Here is a 19,915-nt window from a genome sequence, read left to right on the forward strand (position 1 = left end):
GCTGGAAACTATATGCAATACTGCCAGATATGGCAAAGAGAGTGTTTGGGGAGGGGGAAGCCATAAAGCTGTTAAATTGCCTATGGTCCTGATACAGCACAGAACATCTGGTCTGGAGAACTTGAGGAAACACCATTAAATCGGCAGAAAAGAAAAAAATGTTTGTGCTCGGAAAACAGAGCAGGGTTTGTGCACCCCTGTCAGAGGTATTAAGGGAGGGGGGAAATTGGCAAATTGTGTTATGATTGGTCAGTCACGTAGTACAGAGCCAGACATTATAGTAATCGAGGTTTGTTAGACATCTGGTCTAGTTCCACCAGCTTGCACCAAGGGAGAGGAGACGCAGGAATAAAAATGAAGCGGCTACTCTCCAGCATTCCAAAGCGTACACATCAGGGCTCTGATAGCAAGAAAAACAAACAGAGAGAAGGAAACTCTGTCTAGACTTAGCTGCTGCACAAGCTGCTATAGACATAGGGTTGGTATTTATTTAAAAGGGACTGCCAGGCTACCTCAGACATAAAACCCCTTACCCGTAAAAATAAGAGAGAAAAAAAGAAAAGAAAAAAACAGAAGCGCAATGCTGCATGGCCAAAACAGTATGATAACAGAGGAAGGCATATCAATAAGAACTAGAGAAGGGAGAGACTTGTTTATTACCGTAAATGAGAACCACAGACTCTTCGATGGCATGCTGGTAGCTGAACTGAGAATCCAGCAGGGCACGGCTGACAAAAGTACCATAGTATGTGGATTGGTACCAACCAACATGGAGGTGATCGATATTGACGTGACGCAAACTTCTCATCATTTCCATCTGGTACTGAACTGTAATCAGAAAGGCAAATCGTTCAACAACAAGTAAATACAGTAGATTCATATAATCAACAAGTGCATTTTAAAAAGACAATGCAATATCACTTAGTCTGAACTTAACATGAGTAATAGATTTTTTTTTTGGACAATTTTCAAAGTTATGTCTACTTCCCTTTCCAGTATAATGTGACAGCCATTAGCCAATCACAAATGCATATACGTATACTCTGTGAATTTTGCACATGCTCAGTAAGAGCTGGTGACTCAAAAAGTGTAAATATAAAAATACTGTGCACATTTTGTTAATGGAAGTAAATTGGAAAGTGGTTTAAATTGCATATGAATCATGAAATTTTAATTTTGACCTGAGTTCCCCTTTAATAGATACAACAGTAAATAATAATAGTAATCGTAATGAAGATGGTGAGATATATTAGACCGTCAAACCAAGCTAGTTAGCCCATTTATTGCTACAATAGATATTTACTCTCACTCCTTTGCGTTCATGATTTTTTACAAAAACTCCCTTTGAAAAAAATTGTGGCACACTTTTCAATCAAACCAGTAATCAATCTGGTATTAGTTTAAGATGAAAACTCAAACTAAAGTAGATAACCTGTAAAAAGCAGAGAATACGAGCTAAATTGTATCTGAAAGGCTAGTGTGTAATGCACAAAGTGAGCGTATGATCAGATTTCATACATTTACAGGGTACACAGCAGGAACATGTAAAAAATCTGCCAACTATAGAGCACCAGCACTATGCAAGGGCGACTCTCGAGAACAAAGCAGCCGTCAGCCAACCTATGGCACAGGTGCCAAGTATTGGCATGAAGAGTAATAAAGGCACAAGTGTGTTTAAAGGGACATCAAAACCAAAATGTTTCTTTTATGATTCAGATAGAACATACAATTTTAAACAACTTTCCAATGTACTTTGTTCTCTTATCTTTTGTTGAAGTGTGCACGTGTCTGCATCACTATATGGCAGCGGTTTTTGCAATGATGTTATACATTAGCAAGAGCACTAGATGTAAGCACTATTTCCTGTCACGTAGTGCTCCAGACATGTGCACGCTACCCATCTAGATATCTCTTCAACAAAGGATAACATGGGAACAAAGCAAAACACGATAATGGAAGTAAACTTGAAACTTTTTAATAAAATTGTATCCTCTATCTGAATCATGAAAGAAAAAAGCCAGGGGTAACACCACTCCTCCTCTTTGGGTGTCCTTAATCATTTTATTTTTGCCAATATTCGTTATTAAATACCTAAAAGTGCAAAAGTAAAATACTCTGTGGTAGAGCAAGTTATTACTGCACTATTGTTTTAATATAACTTAACCCCTACAATGGGGTTAAACACACAGTTAAAGTCAGCTCTAGAACAGCTATGCACTACTGACAGCTAGCTGAACACACCAGGGCAGGCAAGCCAATGACGAGACGTGTGTGTGTAGCCACCAATCACCAGCTAGCTCCCAGTAGTACATTACTGCTTCTTAGCCTATCTAGGTATGGCTTTAATCAAAGGATACCAAGAGAAGTAAATTTTATAAAAGGATACCAAGATAAGTACATTTCTAATGGTTTAGATAGAGAATGGCATTTTAAAGGTACATTTCAATGCCATTCTCTATCTAAACTATAAACGTTCAGGTTTGCTGCATATAGCAGATTCATAAAAAAATATTTATCAAGTAATATTACAGCCTATAAGTACAAGTTGTAGGGTGGTAACCAAGAGGTGTTTAGCCAAATTTGTATTGAGTGCCACCTCTGATCTAGATTAAAAAAAAAGATGAACTGAAGACAAAGTAATACAAATCTGCTTGATTTTTGTATGGAGCAAACAAATAGCCATACAAAGTTAAGAGCAATCAAAGCTAATGTATCCAGTGAATGAGCCGCTTTGTCTGATATTAACAGATCTCAGCAGCAATCCAGGAAACCAGAGCGAGTGAAACAGAAAGGAAAATGAAAAGCTTTACTCTGATTTAGATGTATGGCGATATTGTTAAGTAATTCAAAAGGTTTTAATTTCATGGCAAGACAGCTAAGGTTGTCTGGCAGAACTCAAAACTCCAATCAAATGGGCATCTGCTTTTGTTTATGCTTAATCTTCCCACACGTTTTAGATCTGAAGTTGCCAGAGGCACAGTACACAGTATCTGAAAGATCCATATCATCAAGATGTCCAATCGGGTAAGTGAAACAAAATTTGTTCCAAATATGTGAGGAGTTCAACGTGATGCTGCTGCTAAGAAGTGCCTGGTAAATACTGTAGACAGATTACGACTGACAAAGTTAATGTAAACTTAACCCTACTGGCTCACGGCATTGGACAGACTTATAAAAAATGTGATGAATTAAACTCTACCTAATTTTTAAAAATTTTGCAACGCCCCAGGGGGGAAACAAGGATTCGTTTTAAAATTTGTTAATAAGTTAACCCTTTCACTGCTGAACCATGTGCTGAGCTGTTTTGGAAATTTTAAATGCTGTACTATATATATATATATATATATATATATATATATATATATATATATATATATATATATATATATATATATACATATATATATACATACATACATACATATATATATATATATATACACACACATATATAACAGAATTTATGCTTACCTGATAAATTACTTTCTCCAACGGTGTGTCCGGTCCACGGCGTCATCCATTACTTGTGGGAAATGTTCTCCCCCACAGGGAAAGGCAAGGAGAGCACACAGCAAGAGCTGCCCATATAGCTCCCCCTCTGGCTCCTCCCCCCAGTCATTCGACCGACGGTAAGGAGAAAAAGGAGAAACTATAGGGTGCCGTTGTGACTGTAGTGTATAAAGAAAACATTTTTCAACCTGATTAAAAAAACCAGGGCGGGCCGTGGACCGGACACACCGTTGGAGAAAGTAATTTATCAGGTAAGCATAAATTCTGTTTTCTCCAACATTGGTGTGTCCGGTCCACGGCGTCATCCATTACTTGTGGGAACCAATACCAAAGCTTTAGGACACGGATGAAGGGAGGTAGCAAATCAGGTTACCTAAACAGAAGGCACCACGGCTTGCAAAACCTTTCTCCCAAAAACAGCCTCCAAAGAAGCAAAAATATCAAAATTTGTAGAATTTGGCAAAAGTGTGCAGAGAAGACCAAGTCGCTGCCTTACATATCTGGTCAACAGAAGCCTCGTTCTTATAGGCCCATGTGGAAGCCACAGCCCTAGTAGAGTGAGCTGTGATACGGTCAGGAGGCTGCCGTCCGGCAGTCTCATAAGCCAAGCGGATAATGCTTTTCAGCCAGAAAGAGAGAGAGGTAGCAATAGCTTTTTGACCTCTCCTCTTACCAGAGTAAACGGCAAACAAGGATGAGGTTTGTCTAAAATCTTTTGTTGCTTCTAAATAGAACTTTAAAGCACGAACAACATCTAAATTGTGTAATAAACGTTCCTTCTTTGAAACTGGATTCGGACACAAAGAAGGAACAACTATTTCCAACGAGAACATCAACCAGGAAATAGTTGTTCCTTCTTTGAAACTGGATTCGGACACAAAGAAGGAACAACTATTTCCTGGTTGATGTTCTCGTTGGAAACAACTTTTGGAAGAAAACCAGGCTTAGTACGCAAAACAACCTTATCTGAATGGAACACCAGATAGGGTGGATCACACTGCAAAGCAGATAATTCAGAAACTCTTCTAGCAGAAGAAATAGCAACCAAAAACAGAACTTTCCAAGACAGTAACTTAATATCTATGGAATGTAAAGGTTCAAACGGAACCCCTTGAAGAACTGAAAGAACTAAATTTAGACTCCAAGGAGGAGTCATGGGTCTGTAAACAGGCTTGATTCTAACCAAAGCCTGAACAAAAGCTTGTACATCTGGCAAAGCTGCCAGTCGTTTGTGCAACAAGACGGATAATGCAGAAATCTGTCCTTTTAGAGAACTAGCTGACAATCCTTTATCCAAACCTTCTTGGAGAAAGGAGAGAATCTTTGGAATTTTAATCTTACTCCAGGAGAATCCTTTGGATTCACACCAACAGATATATTTTTTCCATATTTTATGGTAAATCCTTCTAGTCACAGGTTTTCTGGCTTGGACCAGAGTATCAATCACAGAATTTGAAAACCCACACTTGGATAAAATCAAGCGTTCAATTTCCAAGCAGTCAGCTGCAGAGAAACTAGATTGGGATGTTCGAATGGACCTTGTACTAGAAGGTCCTGTCTCAAAGGTAGCTTCCATGGTGGAGCCGATGACATATTCACCAGGTCTGCATGCCAAGTCCTGCGTGGCCACGCAGGAGCTATCAGAATCACAGAGGCCTTATCCTGTTTGATCCTGGCTATGAGCCTGGGGAGGAGAGGAAACGGTGGAAACATATGCTAGGTTGAACGACCAAGGCGCCACTAATGCATCCACTAGTCGCCTTGGGATCCCTGGATCTGGACCCGTAGCAAGGAATCTTGAAGTTCTGACGGGACGCCATTAGATCCATGTCTGGAATGCCCCATAATTGGGTTAACTGAGCAATGACCTCCGGATGGAGTTCCCACTCCCCCGGATGGAAAGTCTGACGACTCAAATAGTCCGCCTCCCAGTTGTCTACTCCTGGGATGTGAATAGCAGATAGATGGCAGGAGTGATTCTCTGCCCATTGGATTATCTTGGTTACTTCCTTCATCGCTAGGGAACTCTTTGTTCCCCCCTGATGATTGATGTACGCAACAGTCGTTATGTTGTCCGACTGAAATCTTATGAACCTGGCTTCCGCTAGCTGAGGCCAAGCCAGGAGCGCATTGAATATAGCTCTTTGTTCCAAAATGTTTATCGGGAGAAGCGACTCTTCCCGCGTCCATAGGCCCTGAGCTTTCAGAGAGTCCCAGACCGCACCCCACCCCAAGAGGCTGGCGTCGGTCGTGACGATGACCCACTCCGGTCTGCGGAAACTCATTCCCTGAGACAGGTGATCCTGGGTCAACCACCAGAGAAGTGAGTCCCTGGTTACCTGGTCTACTTGAATTTGGGGAGACAAGTCTGTATAGTCCCCATTCCACTGATTGAGCATGCACAGCTGTAATGGTCTTAGATGAATTCGAGCAAAAGGAACCCCATCCATTGCTGCGACCATTAGTCCTATTACTTCCATGCATTGAGCTATGGAGGGTTGAGGAATAGAGTGAAGAACTCGACAAGCTTTTAGAAGCTTTGTCTTTCTGACGTCTGTGAGAAAGATCTTCATTTCCACAGAATCTATTATTGTTCCCAGAAAAGGAACCCTTGTGGACGGTGACAGTGAACTTTTTTCTATGTTCACTTTCCATCCGTGAGATCTGAGAAAAGCCAACACAATGTCTGTATGAGCCCTCGCTTTGGAAAGAGACGACGCTTGGATTAGGATGTCGTCTAGATAAGGTGCTACAGCGATGCCCCTCGGTCTTAGGACCGCTAGAAGGGACCCTAGCACCTTTGTGAAAATTCTGGGAGCGGTGGCTAAACCGAATGGAAGAGCCACAAACTGGTAATGTTTGTCCAGAAAGGCGAACCTCAGGAACTGATGAGGAGATTTGTGGATTGGGATATGCAGATACGCATCCTTCAGATCCATGGTAGTCAAAAATTGACCCTGCTGGATTGTTGGTAAGATTGTCCGAATGGTTTCCATCTTGAAGGATGGAACTCTGAGGAACTTGTTTAATATCTTTAAATCCAGAATTGGCCTGAAAGTTCCCTCTTTTTTGGGAACCACAAACAGGTTTGAGTAAAACCCTAGACCTTGTTCCCCGGAGGGGACTGGGTTTATCACTCCCATCTTTGATAGGTCTCTTACACAATGTAAGAATGCCTGTTTCTTTATCTGGTCTGAAGATAAGCGAGACAGGTGGAACCTTCCCTTTGGAGGAAGTCCCTTGAATTCTAACAGGTATCCCTTGGAAACTCTAGTGCCCAGGGATCCAGAACATCTCTTGCCCAAGCCAGAGCGAAGAGAGATAGTCTGCCCCCTACCAGATCCGGTCCCGGATCGGGGGGCTACCCCTTCATGCTGTCTTGGTAGCAGCAGCAGGTTTCTTGGTTTGTTTACCCTTGTTCCAGCCTTGCATGGGCTTCCAAGCGGGTTTGGGCTGGGCCGCGTTACCTTCTTGTCTAGCGGCAGTGGAGTTATTAGCCGGTCCGTTCCTGAAATTGCGAAAGGAACGAAAATTAGACTTGTTCTTAGCCTTAAAAGGCCTATCCTGTGGGAGGGCATGGCCCTTACCCCCAGTGATGTCTGAAATAATTTCCTTCAATTCCGGCCCAAAAAGGGTCTTACCCTTGAAAGGAATATTCAGTAACTTAGTCTTGGACGACACGTCTGCCGACCAGGATTTTAGCCGCCAATTTCGTTATTTGAAAGGCGGCATCCAATATAAAGGAATTAGCTAACTTTAATGCGTGAATTCTGTCCATGACTTCTTCATAGGAAGTCTCTTTCTGTAGCGACCTTTCTAATTCTTCGAACCAAAAGGACGCTGCTGAAGTGACAGTAATAACACACGTAGCTGGTTGAAGGATGAACCCTTGCTGAACAAAAATCTTTTTAAGCAATCCTTCCAATTTTTTATCCATAGGATCTTTGAAAGCGCAGCTGTCCTCTATAGGAATAGTTGTGCGCTTCGCTAGTGTTGAAACAGCTCCCTCAACCTTCGGGACCATTTGCCATGCGTCCCTTCTAGGATCTACTATGGGAAACATTTTCTTAAATATAGGAGGTGGGGCAAAGGGTACACCTGGTTTCTCCCACTCCTTTTCCCCTATGTTCGCTACCCTCTTAGGTATTGGAAAAGCGTCGTCGTGCACTGGGACCTCTAAAAATTTGTCCAATTTGCACAACTTCTCTGGTACTACCATGGAATCACAGTCATCCAGAGTAGCTAATACCTCCTTAAGCAAAGCGCGGAGACGTTCTAGCTTAAACTTAAATGCCACTAGATCAGGTTCTGCCTGTTGAGAAATTTTTCCTGAGTCTGAAATTTCACCCTCAGACAGCCCTTCCCTCACAGCCAATTCCGATTGATGTGAGGGTAAAATAGATAAGGCATCATCAGCGTCTGATTGTTCATCCTTTTTATCTGTATTTAAAACTGAACAATCACGCTTTCTCTGAAAAACTGGCAGTTTGGATAAAAGATTTGCTATAGAATTATCCACTACTGCTGATAATTGTTGCATAGAAATAAGCACTGGCGCGCTAGGTGTCGCCTGCGCGGGCAAAGCTGGTGTAGACACAGAAGGAGAGGATGTAGAGCTATTCCCCACTACCTTCATTAGATAAATCATCTTGGGCAACATTATGAAAAATAACAGAGCTGTCCTGATTTTATTTGGACGCTATGGCGCAATTATCACAAACACTCGATGGGGGAACCACATTTGTCTCTATACACACAGAACATAGGTTATCTGATGGAACAGACATGTTAAACAGATTTAGGCAGGCAAACAATGCAATAAAAACGATTTTTAACAAAAACGTTACTGTCTCTTTAAATAATAAAATGACACATTTATTTCTGAATGTTCAAAAAACTATGAAGGCAATATCCGATTTTTCTGAAATTTGGACCCCAGTGTCTTAATGCTTAGAAAGTATTGCACAGCAAATATGGAGACTCTAGCTCTTAAAACAAGCAAACCGGAGCCAATTGTTGGATTTAACCGTTTTTACATACCACAATCCCAGCTACAGCCTTGCTGCAGCTTTTTACCTTCCTTAGGGGTCACCATTCACAGAAAAAAGCCTTTTGGAGTCACTTTCTGAACCACAGGACCCTCTCACATGAATCTGCATGCACTGCCTTGAAATTCAACTGCACAGCTGAAGTGCCAAAATGAGGCTTCCTCCCTCAGCACACTAGAGTGAAGGGGCCTTCCTGACTAGATTTAGGTGTCTAAAACAAGCCAGATCAATAAAAATCGTTCCCAAGTGTATGTGAGCTTATAAAATATTTCAAATGGTATAATATTGCAATAAAAACCAATCGATTTAGCCCCTAACAGTGTCTACCAGCATAAAAAACAAAAAGGGGAAGCCTGTTATCTTTTTTGCTGAGGTGAAAGAAAAATGGCTTACCGTTTCCCCCGAGGGGAAAAATGACTGTCATCTAGCATTAGCCTGTGTTGTTAGGAGACTAGTCATACCTGAATCAGATGAGTCTGCAAACTGTTACCCCCAACTGAAGTTCTCTTGTTTCAACAGTCCTGCGTGGTAACAGTAATGGATTTTAGTTACTTGTGCTAAAATCATAGCCCTCTTAAACAGAAATCTTCATCACTTTTCTGTTATAGAGTAAATAGTACAAGCCAGCACTATTTTAAAATAACAAACTCTTGATAGAAGAATAAAAAACTACAACTAACACCACAAACTCCTCGCCATCCCCGTGGTAGATGCTACTTGTTCAGAGCGGCAAGGAGAATGACTGGGGGGCGGAGGCAGAGGGGGAGCTATATGGACAGCTCTTGCTGTGTGCTCTCCTTGCCTTTCCCTGTGGGGGAGAACATTTCCCACAAGTAATGGATGACGCCGTGGACCGGACACACCAATGTTGGAGAAATATATATATATATATATATATATATATATATATATATATATATATATATATATATATACACACACACACACACATACATACACATACATACACATACAGGTAGCCCTCAGTTTACGCCGGGGTTAGGTTCCAGAAGGAATGGTTGTAAATCGAAACCGTTGTAAATTGAAACCCAGTTTATAATGTAAGTCAATGGGAAGTAAGGGAGATGGGTTCCAGGCCCCTCTTAAAATTGTCATAAGTAACACTTAATACATTATTAAAATGAAGACTTTAAATGCTAGACAGCATTATAAACCTAATAAAATAATCACACAACACAGAATATATAATAAAACTAAGTTAAATGAACAAAAACATTTGCTAAACAGCATAAACCTAATAAAATAATCACACAACACAGAATATATAATAAAACTAAGTTAAATGAACAAAAACATTTGCTAAACAGCATAAACCTAATAAAATAATCACACAACACAGACTTCACTTACATTTTTCTGCAAACAGTTCTTTCTGTGCATTCCAATCTGGACTGGGTTATAGACAGGAATATCTTGTTCCTTTGAAATCTGCTTGATAGCTCAGGTCTGGTTAAACTGATTAATTTCAGCTTGCTTGGCTTTGCCGCAACACAAGCGGACAGCTCCACCTACTGGCTATTTTAATAAATGCACTGGGAAGTGCCAGATGGGAGGATAATCTCTACAATAAAGCTAAAATTAACTTTTTAAGATACCTAATTAACCCCTTTATTGCCAGGAATAATAGAAGTGTGGTGCGCAGCTGCAATTAGCGGCCTTCTAATTACCAAAAAGCAATGGCAAAGTCATATATGTGCTATTTCTGAACAATGGGGATCCCAGAGAAACTTTTTTTTTACAAACTTTTGTGCCATGATTGCACAAGCAGCATGTAAATAATATCTGTGAGAAACCCAAAGTCTGAAAAAAAGTACCTTTTTTTTATTATTTCATAGCATTTGGCGGTGAAATGGTGGCATGAAACATACCAAAATGGGCCTAGATCAATACCTTTGATTGTCTACTTAAAAAATATATATAGTTTTGACAGGTTCTATTTCTGTTTGAATAGAGTGATAGTTTATGTCTGAAAGTCCCAGTAGTAAGAGAGTTAAAGATGAGCTTCTGGTATTTAAACAAGGGGTAATGGGGGTCTGTAGGCATTTCTGATTACCTGTTATGAGTGCCAAGAAACCCCCAGTCTGCAGTCAGTTTGAGGAAGTGAAGGGATTTTTTTTACTTTATTTTTTCTAGGTTTATGCTTTGATATTTAACAACCATTTGAAAGAACAAATGGTTTCTAGTTAAAGGGACATTACGGTCAAAATGTAAATGCACATAGATGAACATCTACAAAAGTTATCACTGTTTTAGTGTTAACATTTTTCTCTACACTTGCATGTGAAGCATAGCTAGATATTCTCAGTGCTGCAGCTGCACAGAGCGCCAGTGGGGCTTGTATCAGGTCAGCAGTTAACAAATTGAGTCATTACCAGATGGTACAAGGCCCTTAGGCTCTCTGAGCAAGTGCTGTGTTTAAAATGCTGGCGCACAGTGCATACTTAAAACAGCTATAGCTTTCATCAGAAGCATTTTTGCTTCTATTTCAAAATGTTTCTATTCAAAACTGAAATGCATTCCACAAGGATTCCAATTTTGGCCGGAATGTCCCTTTAAGGGAGTCAAGATCAAGGGGTATTTATCCCCGTCCTGCTCCCTTAAGTCCTATGGAACTGCTGCTTGACTGGTGTCCAGGGCCATGGATTCCACTGGACCACCAGGGATTTAGGACAGATCAATGATTACCAAAAGAGGTGTGGTAGTTTTGCTCATCAGCCAGTGAGCTTCTATGCCAGGGACCAGTATTGTTCAAACCTACTCTATTTAAAAACAGACAAGTTCACCTTAAATGGATAGAAAGGTCAAAACGGAAGCGTGCATGAGGGCTATACCTTATTAAACAGAATCATGTTTACAATATACTTTTTGGCCATGAAATATCATGATTGCAATTGTAATCACATTTTTTTTTTTCAAAATAACTGTTACACATACATTTCTCAATAAAAAATTAAACTGTACAGAATCTTAATGTACATATTTATCATTGTTCAATACAGGCTGAGAGCATTAAAATACAACATTTCACACACCTACCAGCCCCTGCTTACCCTCTTAACTCCCTCACACACCTACCAGCCCCTGCTTACCCTCTTACCTCGCACACATACACACCTACCAGACCCTGATTAGCCTCTTAGCTCCCTCACACACCTACCAGCCCCTGCTTATCCTCTTAGCTCCCTCACACACCTACCAGCCACTGCTTACCCTATTAGCTCCCTCACACACCTACCAGCCCCTGCTTACCCTCTTAGCTCCCTCACACACCTACCAGCCCCTGCTTACCCTCTTAGCTCCCTCACACACCTACCAGCCCCTGCTTACCCTCTTAGCTCCCTCACACACACACCTACCAGCCCCTGCTTACCCTCTTAGCTCCCTCACACACACACCTACCAGCCCCTGCTTACCCTCTTAGCTCCCTCACACACACACCTACCAGCCCCTGCTTACCCTCTTAGCTCCCTCACACACCTACCAGCCCCTGCTTACCCTCTTAGCTTCCTCACACACCTACCAGCCCCTGCTTACCCTCTTACCTCGCACACATACACACCTACCAGCCCCTGCTTACCCTCTTAGCTCCCTCACACACCTACCAGCCCCTGCTTACCCTCTTACCTCGCACACATACACACCTACCAGCCCCTGCTTACCCTCTTAGCTCCCTCACACACCTACCAGCCCCTGCTTACCCTCTTAGCTCCCTCACACACCTACCAGCCCCTGCTTACCCTCTTAGCTCCCTCACACACCTACCAGCCCCTGCTTACCCTCTTAGCTCCCTCACACACCTACCAGCCCCTGCTTACCCTCTTAGCTCCCTCACACACCTACCAGCCCCTGCTTACCCTCTTAGCTCCCGCACACACCTACCAGCCCCTGCTTACCCTCTTAGCTCCCTCACACACCTACCAGCCCCTGCTTACCCTCTTACCTCCCTCACACACCTACCAGCCCCTGCTTACCCTCTTAGCTCCCTCACACACCTACCAGCCCCTGCTTACCCTCTTAGCTCCCTCACACACCTACCAGCCCCTGCTTATCCTCTTAGCTCCGTCACACACCTACCAGCCCCTGCTTACCCTCTTAGCTCCCTCACACACCTACCAGCCCCTGCTTACCCTCTTAGCTCCCTTACACACCTACCAGCCCCTGCTTACCCTCTTAGCTCCCTCACACACCTACCAGCCCCTGCTTACCCTCTTAGCTCCCTCACACACACACCTACCAGCCCCTGCTTACCCTCTTAGCTCCCTCACACACACACCTACCAGCCCCTGCTTACCCTCTTAGCTCCCTCACACACCTACCAGCCCCTGCTTACCCTCTTAGCTCCCTCACACACCTACCAGCCCCTGCTTACCCTCTTAGCTCCCTCACACACCTACCAGCCCCTGCTTACCCTCTTAGCTCCCTTACACACCTACCAGCCCCTGCTTACCCTCTTAGCGCCCTCACACACCTACCAGCCCCTGCTTACCCTCTTAGCTCCCTCACACACCTACCAGCCCCTGCTTACCCTCTTAGCTCCCTCACACACCTACCAGCCCCTGCTTACCCTCTTAGCTCCCTCACACACACATACCAGGCCCCTGCTTACCCTCTTAGCTCCCTCACACACCTACCAGCCCCTGCTTACCCTCTTAGCGCCCTCACACACCTACCAGCCCCTGCTTACCCTCTTAGCTCCCTCACACACCTACCAGCCCCTGCTTACCCTCTTAGCTCCCTCACACACCTACCAGCCCCTGCTTACCCTCTTAGCTCCCTCACACACCTACCAGCCCCTGCTTACCCTCTTAGCTCCCTCACACACACACCTACCAGCCCCTGCTTACCCTCTTAGCTCCCTCACACACACACACACACCTACCAGCCCCTGCTTACCCTCTTAGCTCCCTCACACACCTACCAGCCCCTGCTTACCCTCTTAGCTCCCTCACACACCTACCAGCCCCTGCTTACCCTCTTAGCTCCCTCACACACCTACCAGCCCCTGCTTACCCTCTTAGCTCCCTCACACACCTACCAGCCCCTGCTTACCCTCTTAGCGCCCTCACACACCTACCAGCCCCTGCTTACCCTCTTAGCTCCCTTACACACCTACCAGCCCCTGGTTACCCTCTTAGCTCCCTCACACACCTACCAGACCCTGATTACCCTCTTAGCTCCCTCACACACCTATCAGCCCCTGCTTACCCTCTTAGCTCCCTCACACACCTACCAGCCCCTGCTTACCCTCTTAGCTCCTTCACACACCTACCAGCCCCTGCTTACCCTCTTAGCTCCCTCACACACCTACCAGCCCCTGCTTACCCTTTTAGCTCCCTCACACACACACCTACCAGCCCCTGCTTACCCTCTTAGCTCCCTCACACACACACACCTACCAGCCACTGCTTACCCTCTTAGCTCCCTCACACACCTACCAGCCCCTGCTTACCCTCTTAGCTCCCTCACACACCTACCAGCCCCTGCTTACCCTCTTAGCTCCCTCACACACACACACCTACCAGCCCCTGCTTACCCTCTTAGCTCCCTCACACACACACACCTACCAGCCCCTGCTTACCCTCTTAGCTACCTCACACACACACACCTACCAGCCCCTGCATACCCTCTTAGCTCTCACACACACCTACCAGCCCCTGCTTACCCTCTTAGCTCCCTCACACACCTACCAGCCCCTGCTTACCCTCTTAGCTCCCTCACACACCTACCAGCCCCTGCTTACCCTCTTAGCTCCCTCACACACACACCTACCAGCCCCTGCTTACCCTCTTAGCTCCCTCACACACACACCTACCAGCCCCTGCTTACCCTCTTAGCTCCCTCACACACCTACCAGCCCCTGCTTACCCTCTTAGCTCCCTCACACACCTACCAGCCCCTGCTTACCCTCTTAGCTCCCTCACACACACACCTACCAGCCCCTGCTTACCCTCTTAGCTCCCTCACACACACACCTACCAGCCCCTGCTTACCCTCTTAGCTCCCTCACACACACACCTACCAGCCCCTGCTTACCCTCTTAGCGCCCTCACACACCTACCAGCCCCTGCTTACCCTCTTAGCTCCCTCACACACCTACCAGCCCCTGCTTACCCTCTTAGCTCCCTCACACACCTACCAGCCCCTGCTTACCCTCTTAGCTCCCTCACACACACATACCAGGCCCCTGCTTACCCTCTTAGCTCCCTCACACACCTACCAGCCCCTGCTTACCCTCTTAGCGCCCTCACACACCTACCAGCCCCTGCTTACCCTCTTAGCTCCCTCACACACCTACCAGCCCCTGCTTACCCTCTTAGCTCCCTCACACACCTACCAGCCCCTGCTTACCCTCTTAGCTCCCTCACACACCTACCAGCCCCTGCTTACCCTCTTAGCTCCCTCACACACACACCTACCAGCCCCTGCTTACCCTCTTAGCTCCCTCACACACACACACACACCTACCAGCCCCTGCTTACCCTCTTAGCTCCCTCACACACCTACCAGCCCCTGCTTACCCTCTTAGCTCCCTCACACACCTACCAGCCCCTGCTTACCCTCTTAGCTCCCTCACACACCTACCAGCCCCTGCTTACCCTCTTAGCTCCCTCACACACCTACCAGCCCCTGCTTACCCTCTTAGCGCCCTCACACACCTACCAGCCCCTGCTTACCCTCTTAGCTCCCTTACACACCTACCAGCCCCTGGTTACCCTCTTAGCTCCCTCACACACCTACCAGACCCTGATTACCCTCTTAGCTCCCTCACACACCTATCAGCCCCTGCTTACCCTCTTAGCTCCCTCACACACCTACCAGCCCCTGCTTACCCTCTTAGCTCCTTCACACACCTACCAGCCCCTGCTTACCCTCTTAGCTCCCTCACACACCTACCAGCCCCTGCTTACCCTTTTAGCTCCCTCACACACACACCTACCAGCCCCTGCTTACCCTCTTAGCTCCCTCACACACACACCTACCAGCCACTGCTTACCCTCTTAGCTCCCTCACACACCTACCAGCCCCTGCTTACCCTCTTAGCTCCCTCACACACCTACCAGCCCCTGCTTACCCTCTTAGCTCCCTCACACACACACACCTACCAGCCCCTGCTTACCCTCTTAGCTCCCTCACACACACACACCTACCAGCCCCTGCTTACCCTCTTAGCTACCTCACACACACACACCTACCAGCCCCTGCATACCCTCTTAGCTCTCACACACACCTACCAGCCCCTGCTTACCCTCTTAGCTCCCTCACACACACATACCAGGCCCCTGCTTACCCTCTTATCTCACACACATACACACACCTACCAGCCCCTGCTTAGCCTCTTAGCTCCCTCCCACACACCTACCAGCCCCTGCTTACCCTCTTAGCTCACACACATACACACACCTACCAGTCCCTGCTTACCCTCTTCGCTCCCTCTTCGCTCCCTCACACCTACCAGCCCCTGCTTACCCTCTTAGCTCCCTCACACACACATACCAGCCCCTGCTTACCCTCTTAGCTCCCTCACACACACCTGCCAGCCACTGCTTACCCTCTTAGCTCCCTCACACACACATACCAGCCCCTGCTTACCACACACACACACCTACCAGCCCCTGCTTACCCTCTTAGCTCCCTCACACAAACCTGCCAGCCACTGCTTACCCTCTTAGCTCCCTCACACACACTAGCTCCTGCTTATACTCTAAGCTTCATCTAACACACAAACAAAACCCTGCTTATACTTGTAGCTACTTCTTATAGACACACACACACACACACACACACATCAGCCCCTGCTTAAAATCTTATTTTTTAATTTCTTTTTTACATACACAAGACCCTGCTTATCCTCTAAGCTCTAGCTTACACATATACCAGTCCCTGCTTACCCTTTTATAATAATGCCCTGCAGTTTCAAAAGGGTTAATTTAAAACACTAGTTGGGACATTTTATTCCCACCCACTCCATCTTATGGTCACATCCCCTCTGCGGTGTCACCACTTCCAAAATGGATCCGGCCACGAGAATGTCTCGCCTGCTCATTCTCTAGCAAGTCAGTTAAATGGCACAGTATTTGAGGGGCGTGGTTACTATAGGCGAGCATCCTATGAGAGAGGGTGACGGACTGATCGATGGGTCATAAGAGGAGGGATAGTGACGTCAAGACCTGGTTTGGTCACTATGTCTTCAGTGAGGCGGAACATAGGCAGACAGTACCGGACTATACAAGCAGCATGTGTGGTAATAGTCACGAGTCAGTTCATGAGAGTCGCATAATTGTCTAAATAAAAAGAAAGACGCGCTCAACCTGGGAACGAACAATAGCATAATAGCTTGTTCTATGGCTAGTTACCACCCTAGAAGCAGCCTCTTTTTGCTCAATATGTGCTTTTCACAGAGAAGAACTTTCCTGTAGCATATCAGTCTAATCCTGACGTAACAGCACAGTCCAGCCCCAAAATACCAGGCAATCCCTCTCTGAATGAGAGAAACGGCAAAACCCCAGATGTACGTTTCGGCCTAGTGAGTGAGGTGCATGTGTGAAAGGCACATGTTGAGCAAAAAGAGGCTGCTTCTTGGGTGGTAACTAGTCACAGAATATTATTACTATTATGCTTATGCTTGGTTGAGCGCTTACCTCTTTATGCAAATTATGACACTTAGGGAAGTCTCCCTAAGTGTGATGCGGGAATCCAGACGTTGCTCAGTGTGCCTAGAGGGTTATGGCTGCACCTCACTGACGAGGCCCACAATAGGCCGAAACATACGTCTGGGGTTTTTGCTGTTTCTCGTTCAAAAAGGGATTTCCTGGTATTTCGGGGCTGGACTGTACTGTTAAGTCAGGATCAGTCTGATATGCTTCAGGAAAGTTCTTCTCTGTGAAAGGCAGATGTTGAGCAAAAAGAGGCTGCTTCTTGGGTGGTAACTAGCCACAGAACAAGCTATTATGCTATTGTCCGTTCCCAGGTTGAGCGCTTCTCTCTTTTTATTTAGTCTCATAATTGTATCTGCTATTTATTTTGTTGCTGCCCATACACTCCCAAACCCCATTGAGTCAGTTCTCTTGTCCAGTCAGTTCCTGAAATACACCCCCCATACTTACCTGCTATATGGTAATTACACTCTTGTGCACAAGCTTAAGTGAGAGGCCCAATGCGTATGCACCAATAAGTGTCTGTCTAAACTCGAAGATCAAAAATGGGCTTGTACCCAAACTGCCAGTTTCCAAATTAAAAATGGCAAATTTGCAAGCAAAGTCAATAAAGTCTCCTAGTGCTGTATATAATTATAGGCACAAAACTGAATTTATTTAATGGTTAGGTGGAACTGATCAGTTGAATACTACTACTAGAAAATATTACACATTAAGATTATTTATATAAGAAAACACTCAGCAATTGCCCAACATCCGCCAGGGTGCCAGCCAATTAATATAAAAAGCAGACAAAGGCATTCCCTGGTCCCTTTAAAGTGGTAGCTTTAATGTGAGTAACGTTTCGGGCATGCTCTTCCCATTGCGCAGTGTTATCCCCAGGACTGCAGCAATGACTGTTTATATACACAGGGATCAAAATTCCTGGTCGTAACCTACTAGCCAGGACAAAATGTTACTCGCCACATCTGATCCTACCTACTACCTGCCCACACCACCCCCACTACTCCACCCCCTCTTTACTGCTGTTTAGCCAATGTGTAACAAATCATTGTGCAGTCAGTTTTAATATTTTTATTTTATACCTTAAAAGGACCAGTCAACAATACAGGGCACCATCACAAATCAATTCTGCCTAAAATAAATAATTATGTTGAGCTGTACCTTTAGCAGGCTCCATAAAGGATTGTTTTACACTTTTTGCTGCTTTCCCTGTCCTCCATGGTCACGTGGATGTGGTCCAGAAAAGGAAAATTCATATACGCATATGCATTTTCCTTTCAATGCGCATACGAAACCGGAAGTGGTGAAACCGGAAGTGTTGTGACATCACGCATAACACGCACATCGGGACCGTGCTTCTTTGGTGAAGCAGTGCACATAAAAGCTTGTGCACTGTCCACACTGTAATTTGGTGCTGCTTTAGATCTACTACACTTGGATATGGAATAGAAATAAATAATTTAATCAAGGCAATTAATAAAAAAAAATATATAAATAAAACTAAAATGATGGCAATTAATAATAATGCAAAGTAACTGCACATCCTTTGTTGAAGAGCAGTAATGCATTACTAGGAGCTAGCTTAAAGCCAGTTGTGCATTACAGCTCTTCAAAAAAGGAGAACTAGGGAATGTGAAAAATGAGGTAAAATTTTTAAGCATCCTTTGTTGAAGAGCAGTAAGGCACTACTGGGAGAGAGCTGTTTGGTGGCTGATGAAGATTGGATTTTAGTAGTAGGGCATTACTGCTCTTCAACAAAGGACACTTTCAAGTATTGTCAATTTTGCTTTATTCTCTTTGGTTCCTTTGTTTTAGAGCAGTAAGACACTGGGAGAGAGCTGCTGTTTAGTGGCTGATGAAGATTGGATTTTAGTAGTAGGGCAATACTGCTCTTCAACAAAGGACACTTTCAAGTATTGTCAATTTTGCCTTTTTCTCTTGTTCCTTTGTTGAAGAGCAGTAATGCATTACTGTGAGATAGCTGAAAATCAGTTGTGCATTGCGGCTCTTCAAAAAAGGACAATTAGAGAATGAGGGAAATTAGGTAAAACTTGTAAGCTTCCTTTGTTGAAGAGCAGTAAGGAACTACTGGGAGTGAGCTGCTGTTTGGTGGCTGATAATGATAGGATTTTAGTAGCAGGGCATTACTGCTCTTTAACAAAAGGACACCTTCAAGTCCTGTCAATTTTACCTTCTCTTTGGTTGCTTTGTTGAAGAGCAGTAAGGCACTGGGAGATCGCTGCTGTTTGGTGGCTGATAAAGATTGGATTTTAGTATTAGGGCATTACTGCTCTTCAACAAAGGACACTTTCAAAGGACACTCCTGCTCTAAAAGCTCTTCTCCCTTTCATGCTGTGCCTACTTGTAAATTATAAAGACAATAGTGCCCACCCGAGGGGGGTCACGTGCATGTGCGGGGGGGTCACGTGCATGTGCGGGGGGGGTCACGTGCATGTGCGGGGGGGGTCACGTGCATGTGCGAGGGGGTCACGTGCATGTGCGAGGGGGTCACGTGCATGAGCGAGGGGGTCACGTGCATGGGCGAGGGGGTCACGTGCATGTGCGAGGGGGTCACGTGCATGTGCGAGGGGGTCACGTGCATGTGCGAGGGGGTCACGTGCATGTGCGAGGGGGTCACGTGCATGTGCGAGGGGGTCACGTGCATGTGCGAGGGGGTCA

At 45.1% G+C, this 19,915-nt stretch overlaps 1 protein-coding gene across 1 annotated transcript in view; it reads right to left on the reverse strand.

Moving 5' to 3' along the window:
- The window catches only part of EIF3H (eukaryotic translation initiation factor 3 subunit H), a 521,148-nt gene that overhangs the window by 222,949 nt on the left and 278,284 nt on the right, over positions 1-19,915 (reverse strand). Inside the window, exon 3 of the mRNA XM_053715305.1 lies at positions 661-828. Coding sequence (XP_053571280.1) covers positions 661-828 — 168 coding nt within the window. The remainder of the gene's footprint in view (positions 1-660; positions 829-19,915) is intronic.

The sequence above is a fragment of the Bombina bombina genome, chromosome 5 (assembly GCF_027579735.1).
Source record: "Bombina bombina isolate aBomBom1 chromosome 5, aBomBom1.pri, whole genome shotgun sequence".
NCBI classification, from domain to species: domain Eukaryota; kingdom Metazoa; phylum Chordata; class Amphibia; order Anura; family Bombinatoridae; genus Bombina; species Bombina bombina.